Genomic DNA, 21,696 nt, shown 5'->3' with positions numbered 1-21,696 from the left:
GGAAAAGACCACCAAGCAGAGCCAAACTCTGCGGCGCAGCACGACCCTTGCTATCCTTAGTGGAGCTTCAGGATGACGCAGGGCCAACAGATGTACCTGGTTTCAGCAGAAGCGGAGAATCTCTCTGAAGTTTCACTCAAGGATGCAGTTGTTTGGCTCTTAGTGCCTATTTCAGGGCTGCAAGAGAAGGCAAAGAAAAAAGCTGTCATTCCTGAACAAACCAGCCCCCCACTGCAGCTGGCCAGAATTTTCCTGCATTGAAATGTTCCTTTCCGTGAATAAATAAAATGGAAAACAAACATCACCGTTTTCAAGATATTAACTTACAAAGTCATCTTATCGGAAGCAATTTTTAAATTAAAAACACTGATACTGCCAGGAATATCTACCTCTGCCAATGATACACAAAGAATAAAAATAACAGAACAAGGTCAGTAACCAAAGTGCTGTTTGCAGTGCTGCAGAAAACCATTTCAGCATTTTTTTATACTATAGTCATGAATTCGATCAGACAGCCAAAGTTGAAAGCAACTGGAAATTATTCGCCTACACGTATTTGGTGAGAAAGAGTTCAGCACGTTTGGGTTTTTCCCTTTCAGGTTTTGAGCGCTTCTGCCAGGATGTTGCCAGATCTTTGCAGGACATGACACGGATTTCAGACATAAAACCTTTTTTAAAACAGCTGCCTACATCTAAGAAAAGTCTCCCATGGACAGGGCTGACAAATTTGCTTCATTTCACCTCCCAGAGGGGACCCCACAGAAATCTCTGACCTACAGCTCCATGCGGGCCAATACAGCCGCAAAAGATGCCCAAGACATCCCGGCTATGCCGTAACACGTACCTGGAGGGAGACACTGCTGTTGTCTTTGGCTCATTCCAGGAAGACCCAGCGGTGGTTTTTCTTAGCCCGTTGGTACTGACAAAAAATAACCAAGTAACGAAGAATTAAAGACAAATTTTTAGGTGCCTTCTCCTGTGGGAGGACACATCCCACTTGCTGCCCACAGCTCTCGTCTCTGCTTTCCAGGCAGTGAGGCCAAACCCTGCCGTGCAGGGACGCACACACGCAGTTGTCCCTACGCACCGCTGCACCGATGTGACTCCTGTCTGCCTTTCTGCTGAATACTCAGTCTTTAGAAACTGGCTTTTGCTATTTAGCACAGCTAGAGCTGTTTCTATCCCTAATGTCTGAGTTTGCACTAAAAATCAGCTTCTCCAAATGTAGAGATTAGAGCTCAGTGCATTCACAAATTGATTTCACTACGTGCACTTGTGCAATACGTGAGGAAAGGAGGGTGACTGCTTCCCAGCCCTGCCTCAAACCTGCACCACAATGGTACAAAATTGCTACCAAAATTCATGAGGCAGCTCCTTCATCCTGAAAATAAAGCATTTCGGGCTGAAAGGCCTCATCTATTGGACTCCCTGCTGGGCTCAGTAAGGACCAGAGTGGCAGAGAAGCTAATAACACTGCTGCCTGGCATCAAGCCATCCCTCAGAGCAAGAAGAGGGAGTTGGATCCCAAATTAAATGAATCTGCTTGAAAACAGAGAAGGATTCTCCCTCCTAGGGCAAAGACCTCCATTTGAGCCAAACATTTCCGCGTACTGGTCTCACTCAGCCCCACACCACGTGTGCAGAGTAGGGGAGGGTGTCACCACTGCCCCTTTACACCAGAGACAGCCTGTCCCCCGGTGTCACAGATCACAGCAGGAACGCTCCAGCCTGTCCACCACGGCTCTGTACGGCTCTGCCTATACTTGGGCTTCGCAGCAGCCCGTGAAGGGGGCTGGGGGCTTGCCACAAGGCTAACATTTCCTCCCATCAAAGCAAAGATCAATTTAAAGATCATGAACCTCTCAAACCTCTCCGGTCACACCTATCTGTTGCTATCACGGTAGAATAATTAAACCTAAAGCCTAACAAAAGCAGAGAGCTGGCTCAGGGGACTGGAAATAATGAGATATTGAGTATTTCGTGTCTAGGTGATGGGGTCGGTTCAGGCGGCCAAGTTCGCTAGTAAAAGAAGATCATTACTATCTGATGGCTGCTTGATGGGTAGGTGAGCTCACCTCTACCTGCTCCAGCTCCTCCTGTGAGCTGGCTTTCCAGAAGTGCCGCCAGGCCCATTCCTGTGGCAAACGAGCACCGTGTGAAGACAGGACTGACTGGGCTGCGGACTGTGATCAGGAGGGGGGCTCAGCAGCAGGTTTACACTGCACAGCTCACATGAGAGGTGGCCTGTAGTTAAACGCAGTTTGTCGCCCTCCAGGGCTGTCAGTTGAGTACACGACGACACTCTGACCCTGTCCCCATCCCTGCCCATTTGCTTCGCCCAGTTAGCTGACCTCACTTTTCATTTTGGATCTTTCCCTTTTTGCATGAAAGGAGCAATCAGGATTTTCTGAGAAGTCTCTTTTGAAAAACCTTCCTCTCTAGTGTTCAGATAGCTGCTACCTTGCAGATAAATGCAGTTGTCTGCAAAGACAGCAAATCAGTGTGCCCTAAAAATCAGAGACCATCAACACACTACTCCAGGAGGAGGTAAATACCTTTTGTCATCTGGTGTAAACCTGCATGAACCAGACACAGTTGCACTCCTCCTCTGCTGTCCTTCCTCCTCTTCTATCTCAATTCTTTCAAAAGGCAAAAAGAGAGACAAATATCACTGTTTCCCATTCCCCACTGCTAGCTAATTCAGGCAGTTTATTCTGGTTTTCCCTTAAGCCATGTTTTCCCTGTTTCCCCTAGAGACAGATTTTTCCTGCTCCTCCTGCTCCCTGTGCTCTGCTACTGGCAAGAATCTCAACTGGCTGAATGAAGTGAGATCTTGAGCCAAAATCAGTGGCATTTCGCTGTCACAATTGCTTTACAAATACCATCAGCTGAATGTTTACATTCCAGAGAGTGCCCTAGGCATCACTTCCCTATCATATCGACTGCTTTCGAAGTTAAATGCCTAAAGCGTATTCACCCTGCTGGTTGGAACCAGCCTTCCCTGGAAGAAGAAAGGCAGTGAACAAGTCTCTCCTTGTTTCAGGTTGCCCATAACCCAAAGCATCATCAGTACTGTATTCTCGGTGTTTACAACCCTGTGGGCTCTCAAAAGCCAGCGTGGTTCAACCCAGAGCATCCCTTTAAGGGCAGTGTCCCTCCTCTGCTTTGAACCACCCGGGGATCTGTTGTCCCAGCATTTAACGGCAGCCCTGGTACAGTAGACACACGCACAACCCCAGCAGTACTTCCCAAGGGCCAGTGACCTACCTCTTGGCAAACAAGGGTGGAAATTCTTGTGTTGGGCTGCTGTAAAGGAAGCATAAAGGCAACAGTTAGAAGGTCGGAGGTAAAGACACACCTTGGGCAGGGGCAGCTCCCTGACCCGTAATTGACCCCTATGGTGCAAGGCATTAAGGGGTCACGTAACACCATTTGGGCAGAGCTGGCAGTGACCGGGTGTGTTAAACCTGTGCAAATTACAGAGCAGAGGAAATATAAATAGGGAGAGCAGCTAGTTAGAACACGTGAAGTAAAGAAGCTTCCCCAAAGGGCCTTTTGAATTTTATACCTTCCTGATGGCTGTTTTTCTTCCTGCATGCAAACCCGCCTCCCTCCACGCCACACGACACTCAGGGCACCAGAGGAACCAGCAGCCACTGCAAACACCCCGAACATCCTTACAAATCCTGCCCAAGCATTTCTCTCACTCCGGGCACAGCTCAGTGCTGCTGGCGCATCCCCTCCCTGCTTCCTCCCACACCGGCAACCTCCTGGTGCCTCATTGTGTCACCCTGAGTTATGTCCAAAGGAAAAAGATTTCTAGTGAAAGTGAGCTGCAAAAAAGTCACTACCATGGCTCCTGGGAGATCAGAGACCTTGGAAATCTGCTTTTTTTTCCCCTCCCAGGAAAGAAATGGACAACAGAGCCTTGAACACCAGTAGCTCCCACACATCCTTCACATTCCTGTTACACATCCATACATTACTGGTTAGGTTCCTTTTCCCCACAGAACTAATTTGAAGCTGCAACTAAGATCAGGATTTTGTAAATCTAGCTATTGTTTGAACACTCTGTCACAAAAAGCTGATCCATATTGGATGCAGTTTATAGTTGTTCTGATTTTCCCCTTACATGCAACAAAACTGGAGAGAGCGGTATTAACAACTGAGCCTGAAAGCTGAAGTCTTGATTGTGGGCCCCACGGAATTAGGGATTATCATGGTTTTTCTCTTCCTCAAATTTCATCCCTTTCCATAAGGAAGACTTCCCAACGCTCCTGGAGGATTTCTCCAATTCTGCAGAAACCTGCAGATATCCTTGTCACTTCTAGAGAGACTGCAGCTAAGTCTTCTCCACTCACTGGAAAGGTACCCATCGCCTCCAGAGCATCTTGGGTCAGGCCACCATCCCTGTGAGACCACCTTCCACAGCCTCTTCCCCGTCTCCTGCCCCACGCTTGCACACTGAAGACTCACCCGTTGCTTTTCTTGGCCGCTGAGAGGACATAGGCACGTTCCCTGCTGGCAGTGCGTCTCAGGACGCTGTTGGCCGCCTCTGTCCTGGAAGGGAGGGAAGGGGTCACATTCTGCTCACGCTGTTAGTGGCTGCTGGGTGTAGCCTCAAAGAGGCAGTAGGTGAGCCACCCAGTGGAGGCTAGTGCTAGCCCTGACAGAGCTGCCATGCTCTGCGGAGCAGAAATCCAGCCAGAGCTAAGAGGACTAATGACATCTTTTTCTTTAGTGTCATTCGTGCTGGGCCACAGCGCTTTCACACGGATGTAAAGCATCAGGTGAAAAAGAAAATACTTCCTCTTCCAGGAGGGCAGAGGGAGTTTCCCTTTTCGAGGCCTGGACTGTTGCAATATTGCATACCGTGGGACAAAGAAACGGGACACAGGCTTTGTGGCTGACTTGCTACATGGACTGCTCGTGTCTGTACAGACATCAGTACCGCCAGAGGTACCAAGGGATGAGCACAGATCTCTGAGAGGGCTTTTATCAGTTTGTCCCCAGTGGGCAAATTACCAGGTTTTCATTTGTAAAAGTCTTGTATCTGAGGAAAAGTATCCTCAGAAACTCGACTGAAAGCAACAAGGACGCTGGCTGCACCAGAGGCAGATCTACCACATTCTACTCCTGGTATGAGAACGACGGACCCATCTGCATCTGGACCTAGATGCAAGTCCCCAGGTGGTCCAGACGCAAAGACGCACACGTAGGCTGTGGGAGGTGGGCTCCTCCCTCTACTGCCAGGCTATTTGTACGTCTCTATCTTTTCACATAGACACTACGCGGCTGATGGATTCCACAACCCATTTCCAGCTGCCAAATTAATTGGGGTATGCTGTCAGGTTGAATCACGTCAGGCTTTTAATTATATTTTGTTGGGAGCGCACTCGCCTGTGGGTATAGACACGCTCTGTGTAGAAATATCTGCTTATTATTACTTTGTTTCAGTCAGGCCTAATGGCTCAGCTGTAATCATCATCGAACTGACCCTCCCAGTAATGAACAGTTAAACTGAAGTCAGTCCACTTGTCACTGCCCCTGCAAGGAAAAGGTGGTTACCTGGAGGGCATACCTCTTTTTATGTTCATCTGGAGTAAAAGGCACGTCCTCCTCATCCAAGTCCACTGATTTCTGCTTGACGTTATACGGAGCTCTGAAATAGAAAGGGAAGAGGAGAGCCAGCGTGAGGGAACGGCCTCTGTAGACTGTTGCAGAGGCAGCACAAGCAAAGTCCAAGGTAAATCCAAGGGCAGGGTGTGTGGAAACAGGTTCGGACCCTAGAAGTGGTGCACACAAGTGTGGAAGACGCTTGTATTTTTCATGTGCGTTGGGATATACGTGTCCCCATGGGATTTTGTTTTCTTAGTATAGGGATTAAGCCTAGAGGCTGGTCCATGATAAATGCTCGGCTGCATTTCAGATTAAAGCCACAGCCTTTGACACGAAAAGCTGCGTAGGAAATGTCAGCGGTGCTGTTCTGCCACAAGGCCCCCTCCTTTCTCCTGGTTTGAGAAAGGCCAGCAATGCTGTAAACCAAGTCCCCAGGCTGCATCCTCCAGTTTTTGCCTTAATTACTATGAAGTGATAAAATTCACTCCGTACGAAGGCCATTACCAGTTCAATGAACACCTTATGGCCCCCACAGGCCTGGAGGTAGCACCGGGAACCGCTTCAGTTTCCAGTGAAAGCTCTGCAGCGCTGAGCTGATGAAGCCATGCCTGGCCAGGCACCTGTGTGCAGGTGGCTTCATCACTGAGGCTCAAGGTGCTGCTGCGCCCATGCACAGACAGGAAGCGCTGCTGCCCTTTGCGGCACTCACAGTTTCTTGTAATCCTCAGTGGTCATCCTGTAGCCAGAGGAAGAACGGCACGGGCTGTGTCCCTTTGGGGCAGTGCTGCAGATGACACAAATCACAGCTGTTAACATGACCCTCCCGAGCTCTCACCCTTCACCACCTACTTCCCAAGGAGATGGGGGAAAATAGGGAATGCTATTTAATCAAAACACAGCATTTGCTGCCTTTTCACAGCCTTGGACTGGGATTCGAGGTCTGCTTTGCTTCCCCAGTGCTTTGCCACTGTGAGATGTCAGAGCCGGTATGGGCACAGCCCTCTGTGGGACGGTGCTACTCCGTCCCAGGATCAGCCAGCAAGAAGGAAGACGACACGTTGTGGCATCATCCATCTCCCCAGATAAATCAAAACAGGGGGGGAAATGGGATTTCAAAAAGTTTCACTTGAGGTGCAATAAAGCATCTGCTTAGATCAGAGACATGCTTAGATCTTTTTTAATAGAATTAAGCGCCTCTCACAAGACAGGTTCCAAAAAATCCCACCAAACCCCACATTAAAACCACCAAAGTGAGGTGTTACAGCTTTGCAAGGATTCCCTATGATTTGTCCCCCACTCAAAACTATTTGCCAAATTAAAGCCAAATCCATGAGTACTTTCACAGACAGCTGCCATCCCGTGCTCTGGTGAGGAAAACATGGAGTTTGATGCCTTGTCTTTTCCCCATGTCTGCTGAGCAGAGCTGTTAAACGAACAGCCACAGCTTCCAGCATTACATAGGGATTTAGCGGAGCTCAGTGGAAGCCCACAAGCACTGGCCAAAATAAAAGAATGACTAGAAATATATACAATATTTAAAAGCTCATTTTCATGAAGAAGAGGAAGACACACACAGACCTTTTTTGTGCTTCTTTAGAAGATGAAGAATCTGGCATGGAAGAAGTCTTATCGATGGTTTTCGTGAACACCCCTCTGAGGAGAAGAGAGACATGTTAAATTTTTTGCAGGACAGATTTTGGAACTAAAATTAAGAGACTTGCAGCCACCCTTTGGGTACACAGTGTTTGCGTGTCCTGTCGGAAGGAAGGTGCTGGCTCAGGACACTGAGAATTAGCAGGTGCTTCCTGGAAAGAGTCACCCCGAGAAAAATCCCGTTTTCCTACTCCCTGGCCTTAGACAACACGGTAAAATCGTCTCGCACAGAGGCATGGGTACGGTATCACAGGGCTTGCCAACCTGCTTAGGATTACGGCGGCATCAGAGTCCCCGTGGGCAACATCCCACGTGTCAGAGGGAGCTGAAGCACACAAGCCCCACCACTGGTGCTGTGCTGATCACAGGGATGGTGGAACGTTTTCATAGCACGACAACCCTTCCATGTGTGATCACTGTATCGTATAGAGGAGACCTGAATTTTTGTTAACATCACTCTCAAACTACCTGTTAAACAAAATACTCAGGACTATCTCTTCACCAAGGTACTCCCCGAGCATTGTAATGTTCCTAACTAATAAGAGAACCCAAGAGATAGTAATATCTTTCATGCTTGTTGCTCCTGACCTAGTTCTCCTTCCCCTACAGCCCAAATATACGCCACTCCATACCAACCTGATGAGGTAACCGGATGGAGGCTTGGAGGGAGAAGACCTGTGCAAAGAACAGACATTAGTGAATTAAGAAACATGGGGAAAAACAACAGCAGCAGCAGCATTAAAGGGAAACGTCTACGTGGCTGTCAAGCCAAAAATCTGGCTAAATGGGCCTGGAGTGAAACCTCAGCTGCTGCACCAAAATTAACCTTGGAGGGATTCTTTAAAAATGAATAATCAGCAGAACAAGCTCTATAAAAGATTTTAGAAGAGTGAATTTTAGAGTTAGCCAATTAAAATTAGCTGTGCTTTCTGGCTCAAAATTAAGCGCACAGATTGATAGCACAGAGGGGGGAGATTAGATACAGTAGAGATCCTGGTTGTTTTATCACAGGAAAACATCATCTTCACTCTAACTCCTCCGAGGGCCCATTCCGAGGAAGGGAGTGTGGCATGGCTCCCCTGGAGGGAAAGGAAAAGGATACCATCAGGTGGGGATCTGGCCCCTTGCCCCAGGGCAGGAGGAAGTGTCCCTGGAACCTGCTTCAAGCTGTCTCAGAGACATCTTCTTCCTGAGAGCAAGGTCGGGACCAGGATGGGCCTCAAGGACCTGGTTCCCACCAGATGAGCTCAGAGAGGCTCCCTTCACCCCTGCCCAGATACCACCCCCTCCCTTCCTGTCTGTCCAAGTGCCCTTAGGATCACAAGATGATTCAGTGAGAAAGCTCAGCAGGTCTCAGGTCTAACCTCCTGCTCCAAGCAGGATCAGCCATGGGATCAGAGCTTCGCAGGAAGGCAGGTTCATGCTGCCCATCACTATGTGCTTGAGGCAGCTGCCAAGCTCAAATTTATCCAGTTGCCTTCACAGGCACAGAAATGCAAACTCACGGCAGGCTTAGCCTAGCGCTGGAGATCTTTGGATGGGATGAGCTGGAAGACAATGAGTGCTGAGCACAGCCTCAGGCTCTTGTTTCCGCAGTGTCCTCAGAGCGGGCACCAGCAGGGTGTAGCTCATCCCAGCCCCATTGCCGAGCTGTTCCTTGAGCACTCAGCTTTGAAAGCGAGCTACAGGGAAGCTGAGAAGTTGTCCAGCTTAGCGTATGAATGTCTGTCCTCACTTTGAAGTATAAAGAGATCCTGAGTATCCTGGATTCCCTGTCACTCACCTTCTGTCAGCTTTAGGCTCTTGCACATTTGTGCAAAGATGCCCCTTCAGATGCCACATTTCCAATGTCACAAATGTCCCTGGTTTTATTTATCCTGTGCCTGATAAAGCATTATGCTGCAGAGGGTGGCAGAAAGAGGTAGGGCACGGCAGGGAAGCCATCCTGTCTAATTGCAACAAGAAATGACAAGAGCTGGCACAGAAAAAGGGAGAGGACAATGCTCTCCCAGCAATGGCACTGCAGCTAGCAAAGAGCTCTCTCATATGTCTAAGCCCTTTCCAACAGTTTTATATTTTAGGACACTCCCGGGTTCCTGAAGAGCCCTCGTGCTCTTGCTCTGAAGCAAATTCAGCTCCTACACAGGGCTTCGCTTGCTCTGAGAAGCCCCCAGGCTTAGAGCATACAGTTGTTGCAGCAGCACAGGAGCTGATGTGCACCAGTAATCTTGTGGGATCGTGGGCTTCAAGGCATCCATTCATCTGCATTAAAGACATCAATCCATCCATTCATCCACCTGGACTTTGCAGGAGATAAGCCCCGCTCTCTACGAGGTGACAATTTGTAAGACATTACACCGAACAATGCAGGCTCTCCTCAAGGATGGCATTTTTCAACACCATCGAAGCAGTGAGTGGGTTCGAGGAGGTGAAGAAAGAGCAGACCATTGTGAAAAAACAGTGAAAGCACGAACCAAACCCATGAGATAACACAGAAGGGAAGCAACAGGATGTGTCCCCAAAATTACCTGTCGCTCTGGGGAGCAGTAGGTGTTGAGGCTGGGGATCCTCCACCGGCCCGCCCAGACCTGCATAAAGAGAAAACACAATGACATCATTAACTTCTGCTCTTGCCGAGCTGCCTTGCTGAACATAGCAGTGATGTTTTCAGAGGGAGTTGCTAAGAGAAGACCAATTTAGGCTTGGTTTTGTTTCTAATTAACGAGAAGCTGGTGCAGATTGTGGTGCTCCCTGGTACAGGGGTGGCTGTGCGACACAGCCCCGCGAGCTGCAGGGGGAGATGCAGACCTGGCTGGTTTATCCCTTAAGTTCCCTCCCATCGATGTCTGTCCCTTTGTTTGTCACTCCAGAGACGGCAAAACGCAATCTGCCTTCAAAAGACTTTGGAGTTCTCCTGAGACTTCAAATCTGCCTGTGCAGCTGGACTCCCAGCTCCCAGGAAAGGCCATTTCTCAGACCTTCTCCCCAGCCTGCATTTATCAAAATTAAGCAGGAGCCCCACTTCCCCTTGGTGGTGTCACTGCGTGGCATCATGGAGACCCCAAAACATGCTAACACCACGTGTACTTCCTCTGCAAGAGAGTACTCCTGGGGGCTGAGGAGGGAAAGGGGAGGGAGAAGAGGAGCGCTCCTTGGTGGTCACACTTACAGCGGGCTGCTCTTCTTCTCATCCTCAGAGTCCGAGTTATGGTGGTGGATCCAGCTCTTATCTCCCTTCAGGGTGGTGCGAACCTTCATCTGCTTAATGATTCTCCTGCGGTCTTCATCCGTGGGTGGAATGACACGTCCTAGGAGAGGCAGAGGGAAGGGGAGAGCAGGGTGGCTAAGAACGGGCAAGAATTCAGAGTGTCAGCAGGTGAGCTGGGGTAAATCTCGGAGCAGGGAGCACAGGTCTCTTCAGTCAGAGATTCAAACGCTGAATGAGTCTTTTGACACTTCTGATGAAAGAGGGAAAGCAGCTGTCATCCAAACTTCAGGATCAATTTACCCCCAAGCATCACCTCCTCTACAGAGATTCATACGGCTTTTACTCTCCTTTCAGAGGACTCCAACGTTAATGAGTCATTTTCTCTCAGGAAGACCAACAACATTCAGTGTGTGGTCTAATCACTTACTTACAAAGCAGTGAGTTTCCTCTGGCATTTCCCATCCCATCAGCTCCAGCATAAGGCTTTTTTGGTTTGTGGGAGAGGATGATACGTCTGGAGTATGAAGCTGAGCCAAGAGTCGGGGGTTAGAGGTAAGCCATCAAATGCAAACACCCAGCTGTGAGCTTTCTCTGGTGGCCTGTCAGACTTGAAGGAGACGCGTCCTTTGGTTCCTCATTTCCTCATTTTCATTACAAAGTTCAGCCTCAAAAAACACATTCTCAAACCACGTCTCCCTAACAGTGTGGTTCTGGCCCAGATCTGGAAGTGTCCTACGCTGTACGCTCTCTCCTTTGCTGTCCAACAGCAACTCTGCCACCATCCTCATTCTGCCCCTTGTCTCTGTTTGGGCAATGAACCACAACCACATTCCCTTGTTGAGAAAGTCAGCAATGGCAATTAAAATGTAAAACTAAGATGTAAGAAATTGCAGAAGGTCACAGATTAGGAGTCACTAAATCCTCCCAGTGGGAAAAAGATTGGGTGAAAAAAGCACAGGCTAATGGGGAGGACTATTAAAGCCAAAATCCTTGGGAGCAGGCAGGGCAGGAGACGGGAGGCTGGGGAAGGGGAAGAGTCTCTCACAAGGGAAGGGAATGTGCAGGTGACTGATGTGAAGAGCTTCAGTCATCCTTGAGTGCCAAAGTCCTGCGGGACCAAATTGATTGCAGCTGGATTTTATTTTTTTTTTTAAAAAGGCATTTTAACTGGGAAATTCCCCATCCAGCATTTTCTTCCAAGTGAAATAGCTGTTTTCCCACAGGGAAATTGTAAGATGAAGACCAGATAAGGAAATCTCCTTTTCTATGTATTTCTGACTATCTTCTACCTTTTGCCATTTTGGAAAGGAGCGGTAAAGGCTGAAAACATCGAGCCTGCTCTCCTCGTCGCACTTGGAGCAATACAGCTCAGGGGTTTAGAGACACCAACAAGTTATTGCAGCTTTACAACTTCTTATCATCCACGCCAGGAATCTGCCTGCCTGCACACTCTTAGCCTGTGGCAAACATGAAATAAGTCAATTTAGCTACCAGGAAAGGAGGGTCAGCTAAGTCTCTATATCTTGTGCTCAGGATGGGCTAGAAGGCTGCCCAGAAATAGTTATCACCGAGCAGCTGACATGCAGTAAACTGATTAATCTCTGACACACGGTCATGTGCTTCAAGTATGTTATGTAGTAGGGGTAGGATTTAATTATTTTTTTTTTTTTAAAACATCTGGTCCCATTGGATCATCTCTAAGGAGAACACAGCTATAGCAATGAAGAGAACGTCCTTCCTCACGTGGAATTAGCAGTAGCAGTTAAAAGGCACAGTTATGCAGGGCCACATCTCTGTCAGGGTGCAGTTTAGGGACCAGCAGTAACACTTTATAGGGAGCACCTGGAAAGGGATGGGCTGCTTTTCTTAGCCCTGAAATGGAAAATTAAATCTATTGCCTAATGTCCTTTAGGCTGGGCTGGCCACTAAACAAAATGAATAAGGTGTTTCCACTCCTCTCCACGTTACTTTTTCAGGTTACCTACGGACTTGGAAGCATCATCCCATCTATTCACATCTAAAGGTCCTGCGAGCATCTGCTGCTTAAAAATTAAAACTCAGAGTCTGCCACAGCATTGTGCAGCTTGGGCATGTTCCTGGGACAACTCAGAGCAACTTGTAGCCCCAGTATGATTTTTTCACACTCCTCTGATAATAAGATATTATTAGGAGTTTAGGAATAATAAAGGCAGCCTTCTCATGACTGTATGGATATTGCACACTGCACAGGGTGGTCTCCGGCCCAACAGGCTTTTGGTTTTTATCTCGAGAAGAGAAAACCAGAGCGTGTGGGTAGACAGAGATACAGGGACATCATCCTGCTCTGCTGCTGCACTGGCTGCTAATTGCTGCTGTATTTTCAGTAGACATTTCAAAGACAGAGAATTTTAAGGAGGGTCTTAAAAAGAGTATAATATGGTAGTTTATTAGACTTTTGCTCATCTCGAAACCTCAGCAAGGCTATAAACTCTCCAGCTCTCCATACCTTCATGGATAGCGAAATCATAGCCAAATGCACATGATTTTGGAACTGCAGGTTGGAGCAGGTCCCAGACAAGGCAGAGGTGTCCTCTACCCTTGGGCACAGCGCACTGGGGCAGTTGTGCAGAGACGTTACAGCAGGTGCAACTGAGCAAAGAAAGCAAAGGAAAGCCGTGACAGGGGACAGATCCCCAACAGCTTGGGATGGGGAAAGGAATTACCTTTACTGACACCCAGGGACATCATGGTTCTCAGAAGCGCCTTCCCCTTTGGTTACTGTTTGAAGACAACAAGTCCCTGGAAGAAATAAAAAAGGGGAAAAGCAGATTAGTAGTTCTGATATAAAAAGTAATGAAGCTATGCGGAAGGGAGAGCATCACAACAGCCACGGAGCCTGGAGGATGGGGAGACTGCGACACATACACTAGAGTTGTGATTTCTCCCCATGCCATGTGCCTTCAGCATCAAGGATAGGAAAAATCAAATGGGTGTGTTCTCCACACCAGTAAGGCTTCGGGTGGGCCATGACAGATGCGTCCTTCCAGGTGTGGGAGGAGAGCGATGGAGGAGACCTTTGCAAAAGCACCCAGAGCCACTCAGGTGGGACAGACCTTCTGGAGCCTACAGAACTCAGAGCAGCTGAGGCTGCTTGGGTGAACCCTGGCATTTTTGTCAAGTGGGGGTATGACATAAGGGCTCTTGACAAATTTCAGTTGGCAGAGATATGTGTTATTCCCCTAAGATACAGCAGAGAGAACATCTTACTGCCTGTCTCAGAAGCAAGAGTTAATTCTTGCTTCTGATGGCAGCCAGGCCCCTCCTTTAAATGACAACAGTAAAGAGAAACTCCTGGACATACAGCCTCGGAGATGCTCCGAGACTGGGAATTTGCAGAGCGCTGATTGCTTAGTGCTGTTGTTGAATCAAAACAACCACAAACTAAGTGTCAGGGAAAAAAAAATAATGTTTCTTTCAGATTCTATCAAGACTTTTTTTTTTTTCAATTTATGAACAAACAAACAAAAGAAAGCAAAACTCCTCATAATGGACCCCCGTTTTGAGATTAGTAGATCCCAGGTTAATTCAGCACATGATTACATGTTTATCAGAAATGTTTCTTTTCTCTTTGCACTCACTGAAGTTTTTTCCAGTAAGCTGTGGGCTGAGCCTTTATTTCAGAGAAGGAAAATCAAGGGCAACTTCCAGCTTTTACAACCCTCCGTTCTTTCCTTGCCAAAACTATGTGCTGAACCTGGATTCTTAAGTGACTACACTATTCATGAATAAAAGACCCAACCCTATTCGGGAGCCTGTGAATCTAAAATTAGGTTGTTATTATCTGCTGGTGGGCTTGTCCCTGCAACATCGCTGCGAAGCCACACGCCCACGAGGAACGCCGAGCGCTGATCTCATAGCATTGCTTCTTGGCAACGTCTGCTCCTTCGGCTTGTCTCAGCCGAAGATCTACCCGCTGCAAATCCACTCCTCATCCAGGTTGCACTGAGATCGCGAACAAGCCCTCTGCTATCACCCCAAGGCTCCCTCTCCCTTTCACAAACACTCCCAAACGTTAACTCAGCTCTCACCAGGAGCAGACAGCCCACCTCTTTTCTTATCCTTCCCAGATCCCCCTTCCCACGCAAATTTAATTGACCCTGCTATTTAGAGAGAAAGGAAAACTGTAGCATTGTCCTGGATATCCATGAAGAGCCTCTAAATACTTGGGTATCTTTACACTAAAGGCAGGGGAAATGGCTGCAGTCTGCAGGAGCACAACTGACAGCCTTGTGATCTGGCAACTTTGGGTTAAAAAGAAACTACAACATCTTGGACCTGCACATGGAGAAGCCACGTGGCTTCATTGCCTACAGCACCTGAGCGAGGCAGACTCAGACCACGGCTACCTTGCTAAACTGCAATTCAGAGCTGCGCTTGGTCCTCTCTTCTACTTAGTAAATTCTTTCCCATTCCCAGACAAAATAAAGCTGAAGCAAGCAGAGGATGAGGAGCAGTGGAAAAGAACTATCCCAAGAGTTTGATATGGCCCTGATGCAGGGCAAACCAGGGGCAGAAGTAGGCAAAGGCTGCATGCTGCCATATAACGGAGGTATTTGGAAGCTGGAGAGAGCTGTCATTACTTATCTGGTGGCGTAACTGAGAGGTGATTAGCCCCCCAGCACAGATCTTCTAAAGGAATAAGCAGAGGTTTAGGAACATGTAGGAAGGATTCTCAGGGAGGCCTGGAGCTTGCAGAGGCGCAGGACTGAACTCTGGTCACGCACCGCGGCTCCGCCTGGCACGTACTGCAGCATCGTGTGCCGGCCCTGCAGGAAAGGACGTCTCCATTTATTGCTTAAACAGAAACTTCACTTCTTACTCACACGATTCCCCTAACAAATACACACAAAAGGAAGGGAAGCCACGAAGGGTGGCACTCAGCATGTGTATAAAAATGTGCCAGAAACTACACGTTGGCCAAGCCCTTTCCTCTGGCGCTGCCCTCCCTCTTCCCAGCTCACATCATCCTGGGAGGGGCCGCAGCAAACACACTCGTACTCCACTGATATTTCTGGCTTGACAAACAGGCGTTGGAACACGTCAGTGGTGCTCGCTGGGCTTGGCTTTGGGGGACTGGCAAATGTTTTTTGACAGCCTGCTTTTTCCAGGGATGAATCACGCAACGGTCAGCCTGCTGCCACTCTGAGTGGCCCATTCCGGCACGGGGTGACCCATGTCTCTGCTGCTCGACCGGCAGAAACCACTGGGTGTTACTGGCTGTCCTCCTGCCACACACCATAACAGAGGAGCCCAGAACGAAGCTTTCAGCAAATCTTCCATGAGAAGTGCAGAGGGGTGCACTTCTAGAATCACAGAATGGTTCAGGTTGGAAAGGACCTTAAAGATCATCTAGTTCCAACCCCCAAAGGACACCCAAAAGGATGTCCTTCTGTGATGGATGGAGTCAGCCCTTTCCTTCTTTGTAACATAGTTTTCTCTCTTTCATTAATGAAGTACCAAGTGGCTATTTTCACATTTTACCTGAGGATCAAGGCAATACAGCCCAAGCAAGAATCAAGCCTAAGCTGAGTGGGTTCAGCAAGAAAAGAGCAATTCAAGTACGCTATTTCTTGCCCATATATTTAATTCCCTGCTGTAGGCTCCTGTTGGACATAGGATACAGGGCTTGGTAAAGTTTTGGGTTGATCTTACGCGTGCTTAGTGCCTGCTCAGTGACTAGAACATTAAAAGACAAATCAAACCAGGTTATGCCACAAATCCTCCAGTTAGAGTAACTCAGCTTTTCTCAGATGAGAAACAAAAAGCTCATTTTCTTGTTTTAATGGTGTCTGGCAGTGACACCTGGCAGATAAACTGACATCTACGGATGCCAAGATGGTAGCTGTGATGAAGAAAACAAGAACAAGAGAGATACATGGGGCCCACTCACCCAAACCAAAGCAAAACAGATCAGGAAACTACTATCAGGAAAAGTGCTCACATCTTCCTCGTAACTCTATTTGTCCATGTTTTGATACTCCAGCTGTTGGAATATCAAAATAAGAAAAAGAAGCAGTAGACATAGCTTCTCAGGCTGCAACAGGCTGCAATGGGACCACATCCCAGTCTATCTGCTCAGACGACGCTGCTGTGCAGAAAGCAGCACGGGATTTATGGGGCCAGAAAGGATTGGGAAGAGGGTGTTTGGCTCTAGAGCACTGATACAACACTCCTGGGAATGAGAGTGCTTCTTGCTGCTCAGGGATGGCTTAGAAATTGAAACAGCTTCCTCTCTTTGGCAAAATTTGACTTTAGGCTTCAACATGTGCTATGGGACATGTTTCAAAGCATTTCTGCCCTTATATTCAAATTTTTGTGAGTCTGCAATGCAGTAAATCTCAAAGATCTCAGTTCTAGACTTGGAGGGGGTGTCTTCAGCTGTTAACACTTGTCTACTCTTATCCCCATGAAAGGTTGTGACAAGCCAACATGGAGCACTTCCGAAATCTTCCTTACCAAACAAAATGTTGCTAGGGAATGTGTTTCTTCAGAAATATGTTTTTATGCTACTGGAACCTCCATGCGTGATGTTAAGTTACAAGGGCAAAAAGTGGTCTGTTTGTGCCGTCATTAGCGATGAAATCCCACTCCTGTCCCCAACACAGCCCCCAACCATCTGTGTCCTTCCTTGTCCCACAGTCCCCTCTCCATCTCTCCACCACTGCAGAATCTCATTTTCTCTTTTTTTTTTTTTAATCCCTATCCACAGCAACTTCCCCATCTCTGTAATTGCCCATTTCCAAACACACTGCAGCAATCTCCTGTCACCATCCTTACAAAACGTGGAGATCTCCACCTCATGTAGACCAAAACCTCTTCTGCCTCAAACCAGATCCACCCCTTCCCTCTTGCCTTACAGTCAGAAAATAAGCTCTGCTGGGTAGACACACCTTTGTCCTCTCTTTAGTCATCACCTCATACAAAATGCTTCTGCTGTGTGACTAGGAACATCTCTATTATAAAAAAAACATACAGTAAGTCACCAAGTCACTCTGGTTTTGATACCAGAGCTGTTCAGGAATATATATTTTCTCCCAAACATTCACTACAAATATAAAATCTGAGACAAAAAAAATCATTTAAATAAAAATCCCCATTCACTCTCTATTTATAAAGAAGGTTTTCCTTCTGAAGCCCACTGGGAGCCCTTTGGAGCCAACTGCCTCCTATTAAGTGTCTGCACACCACCAGTGCAATAGGCCCTTGATACTAATTGGCACCCTTGGGTGCCATCGTTATGTAAATGAGCAATAATCCTTCTTCACTTCCTGACGGAAACAGTTATTGCAGGCTCTGCTGCACCGTTAAGCATTGCCCAGCTTACTCCGCAACGGCTGCACTTTGAGGGATGATTCCCTTAACACACTTCCCCTGGACAACCTCACAGAGCTGCCTGGGCTTCATGTTTGCAAAGTGCCCCAGGATCCTGAAATAAATACGAGATTGGCTTGGGAAACACCAGCTGAAAACAGTCACAGAAAGTAAGGAGCTGCTTCTGGCCGCAGACAGATGTCCATTTATTTCCTCTGCTGCTGAGCAGTTCAAGGCTGCAGCTGCACCATGGGACTTCCCTGTCCCCTCTTCAGGTCCATGCTCCTGCCATGCCCTGACATCTCACCGAAACAAAGCCAGCGCAGGCACTGTATTTCTTCCCAGTTATATACTGGTTTCCATGTGGACAGACCCCTGGCACTTGGGCATACGGGAACCCGTGGTGTATGACAGTAGGTCTTTTACCTGGGTAGTGAGTGAGATGGGACGAACATGAACTTGTGAGCGTGACCTACTTGAGAGGCATCAAACAAGCAATAAAAAAAAACCCCAACAGACTGGCCATGGCGCCTACACCCGCCTGTTGGAGCGGCTCCTTCCTCAGCAGGGCCAGCCGGGCACTGCTGCAGGCAATGCTTAAGGCACAGGTACCTCCACCCATGACCTACCCGTCAAATACAAAGTCCGGGGAAAATGTCTAGGTAGCATGAGGGACAGAATTCAGTTCCTCCTGCACCTTCTTACGTACTTTTCCTGAGCTAAAATAATTTAGATTTCATCTGTTTTAAAAAGCCTGTGACTCTCCGAGCCACATGTACTGTCCTCACAGGGCACAACAGGGTGCAAATCCAAGCACCACCGACCTTCAAAACAGTTCACAGTAACGCCTGTGGGCTACACCCACTGCAGCCCGTGCCCTGCACAGACACACCAAGAAGAGATACGCTGAATCCTTTCTGTGGCTTAATCTGTAGTTAGGCATAAATACATTATTTTTTTTCTATTCTACAGAATTCCTTTTTCTCTGGACCCAGTAGGGTCACTACACAGTGGTACTTCTGCACACGCCGCTCTGAATGGATGTTTCAAATGGGACACAGCACTGGGACTGGTGTTCTTCCAGCAAGCGTTAGGAATAATATTTGGAGAGTGTTTCGGTTTTGTTGCTTTTTTCTCCAAAAGTAAATATTTTTGGAGAAAAAAAAAAAAAAAAAGATGACTGGTAAATATGTGGCAATTTCACCACGCTTCTTACCTAACACAAAATGAAGATGCGGGTGCTTTACTTGCAGAAGCCCAGGGCTCTGTGAGAAAGCCCTGAGCTGGGAACAGTAAGAGAAACCAGGGGAAGCCCTAAGAGCCGTCGGAACGAGCCCCAGGCCCAGTGGTGCCAGACACCGGGGTTTTAACACCTCTGGCCAGGAGGAACAAACACCAGACCTGGTGAGCAAACGCACCGAACTGCAAAACACCCCTTGTGGGCTGAACCAAACCAGCTACTGAATATCTGAGTAAGTACCTTCACAAAAGCCCGTCTACACAACGAGGTTTAATGGGAGATAACAGAATCCAAGTGATTGTTTCCCAGGATAAATGCCTACAGGAGTTTTCGTCTTCTGATCCTTAAAACGCCTTACAAGAACAAGCCCTGACTGAAAATCAGTCTGGAAAGGCTACAGCCGGGATGTTTTGTCCACAAGCAGTGACGGTGTATCCATAGGAAACGCAGTCTGCAGACTGGAAAAAGCCAAGAAAAAAACCCCCACGCGACCCACAGGTTCCCTCTCTAATGAAGGGAAGAGCCCTGAGCCATTCAGTGGGTGACTGGGAGCCTGTCACAGAGCCAGCACCCCTGCTGTACGAGGGGTTAACTCCTGCCTGCCTTAGCTTGAGGAAAGGAAAACCAAGTCCCCGGCTGCCATCTGAGTCTCTTTAATAAAGAGGATAAAAGAAGAGGCCCAACGCGCTGCCCTGTGCCGCACACAGACCAAAGAAGACACCTGCCTCTTTGTCGAGAGGCGCTGACGTGGCCAGCGTGGGCAAGTGGAGCCGGTGGCATCGTCCCAGCGCGGCTTCGTGTCCCGCACAAAGGCCTCCTGTGGGGATCTTGAATCCTGCCGGCACACAGGGGAGGGGGCATTTGGCTCCCCTCTCCGCAATCCGCTTTCTCAGCGGAGTAGTGCAATGCCAAGAGTGGGAAATCAGTGGGTTATGGGCTCATTCATTTCTCAGGCATCATTAGGAATGGGCAAAAGATGGAGGATTTTTTATTCACTGATTCACTGAGCGTTTCCAGCACAGAAAAAGGCTGTCTGGTTTGACATGAGAACACAGCTTTCAGCAAATGGAAAAATTCAGACTAGATCATGACAAATCAGCCAAAGGATTTAGTTACATCTCATGCTGCTATATATGTTTTCAAGAAAATTAAAAGAAAATTAAGGGGGGAAAAAAACCCACACTGTTTCAAAACACAAAATGAGAATGTTTCATTACAAAAGGCTTAAGTTAGCCCTTTGTTTCAGGTTTTAACTTTAGTGTTTAGTGTTGCTTATTCTGCAAAAAAAAAAAATAAAAATAATAATTGTGCAAGTCTGACCACAGAGCTGTATCAGGTTCATCGCTGCCAGTCCAAGTGCCCAAGGCAAAGCAGCTGCCAGCTACAGCCTTCCCAAAAGCCCTCCAAATATCTCCTTTACCACGAGACCAAAAAACCAACCCAAGAGCCCCTGAGAAGACTCTTCCACTATTAAAATTCACCAAATGCTTCAGCCACAGCCCAAGCTTTGAATTCGGGGTGTACCTTCCCATGATCCTAAGGACATACCTGCTTCGATGCCACTGGCCTCTGCTCCTCTGATGGATGCATCCCCCTGCCACCCCCTGCTCTTAGGCAAGAGGTGAAGCTTTATCCTCGCTACAGGAGTGTTCTCCTCTGGGAGTGTTGTTCTGCTCCCAGCTGCTGGGAGCAGCACATGATGGGAGTGTTTTGCAGGAATACCCAGTGGTGGCCTGCTTTGTGCTGTCATTAGTGGTGAAATCCTACAGCCGGAGCAGAGTTGGGACATTCTGTTGAAACTTGGATCTTCTGTACCTGCTTCACACCCAGCACTGGATGCCAGGGGAGCAGAGGGACCAGCATGGACCGTTCAACCCTTTATCTCACTGTGTCGCTCCAAAATGGGATCCTACTGCAACAGGATAAATAGACAACTCTGCTCCAAACCTTCCACCTTGCTCTCTTGGCTTGCTGCAGCTTCCTCCACTCCATGTCCATCTCCGGTGCGCTGCTTAGCCCTGACACCACTGTTATCTCCCTCTTTCCCAGACCTGTCCTTTCCTCTCGCTGGATCTGCCCATGGCCAAGACTCAGATAGGCTAGACCTTACTGAGGCTCTGAATTCACGGGATATTTCCAGTGTGGATCATAACAGCTGCAGAACAGGGACAACTGAAACCACCACCAGTGCCTGGTCCTATATGGGGAGAAGCAACATCCTGGCCCCCGGACAGAGCAAACTTGTCTCCTCTCCCCAGGTTCTCACGAGCCCTTTATGAGTCAGGATCTGACCAGCTTCCAGGCAATTAAACTCAAATTGCCTCTCCCCTCCCTGCGATAGCAGGTCTCAGGTATGCAGCACAGGTGGAGCTAGGTGCTGGCTCTGCTGGAGAAGGTGAGGTTGATTGTCTGAGTGATATCACCGGGAGAACCTCTCTTGATAGGCCAGGTTTCCTTCTCCATCAGCTATGCAGGGCTGATTTCAGAGCGTAGCAGGGATGAATTTGGCCCAGTTATGACAGTTTAATTCTGCAGAGCCAGAGGGACCTCCAGGCCTCCCCCTCACCCCCTCCTGCTTCTCTCTCCAGCCCTTCCCTATAAGCAGCATCAAGATAAAGGAAGCTGG

At 48.2% G+C, this 21,696-nt stretch overlaps 1 protein-coding gene across 1 annotated transcript in view; it reads right to left on the bottom strand.

Moving 5' to 3' along the window:
* The window catches only part of ZNF185 (zinc finger protein 185 with LIM domain), a 43,158-nt gene extending 21,933 nt beyond the window's left edge, over window positions 1–21,225 (bottom strand). Inside the window, exons 1-13 of the mRNA XM_074601585.1 lie at window positions 20,619–21,225; window positions 13,183–13,258; window positions 10,442–10,580; window positions 9,801–9,860; window positions 7,909–7,947; window positions 7,198–7,272; window positions 6,329–6,403; window positions 5,582–5,662; window positions 4,477–4,560; window positions 3,268–3,306; window positions 2,556–2,639; window positions 845–919; window positions 97–177 (exon numbers count right to left, since the gene is read on the bottom strand). Of these exons, the coding sequence (XP_074457686.1) occupies window positions 97–177; window positions 845–919; window positions 2,556–2,639; window positions 3,268–3,306; window positions 4,477–4,560; window positions 5,582–5,662; window positions 6,329–6,403; window positions 7,198–7,272; window positions 7,909–7,947; window positions 9,801–9,860; window positions 10,442–10,580; window positions 13,183–13,207 (857 nt within the window). The 5' untranslated portion in view covers window positions 13,208–13,258; window positions 20,619–21,225. The remainder of the gene's footprint in view (window positions 1–96; window positions 178–844; window positions 920–2,555; window positions 2,640–3,267; window positions 3,307–4,476; window positions 4,561–5,581; window positions 5,663–6,328; window positions 6,404–7,197; window positions 7,273–7,908; window positions 7,948–9,800; window positions 9,861–10,441; window positions 10,581–13,182; window positions 13,259–20,618) is intronic.
* Between the last annotated feature and the right edge of the window lie 471 nt (window positions 21,226–21,696).

The sequence above is a fragment of the Larus michahellis genome, chromosome 9 (assembly GCF_964199755.1).
Source record: "Larus michahellis chromosome 9, bLarMic1.1, whole genome shotgun sequence".
Taxonomy (NCBI): domain Eukaryota; kingdom Metazoa; phylum Chordata; class Aves; order Charadriiformes; family Laridae; genus Larus; species Larus michahellis.
The sequence above is the reverse complement of the archived record's forward strand: the minus strand, read 5'-3'. Positions and strand labels throughout refer to the sequence as shown.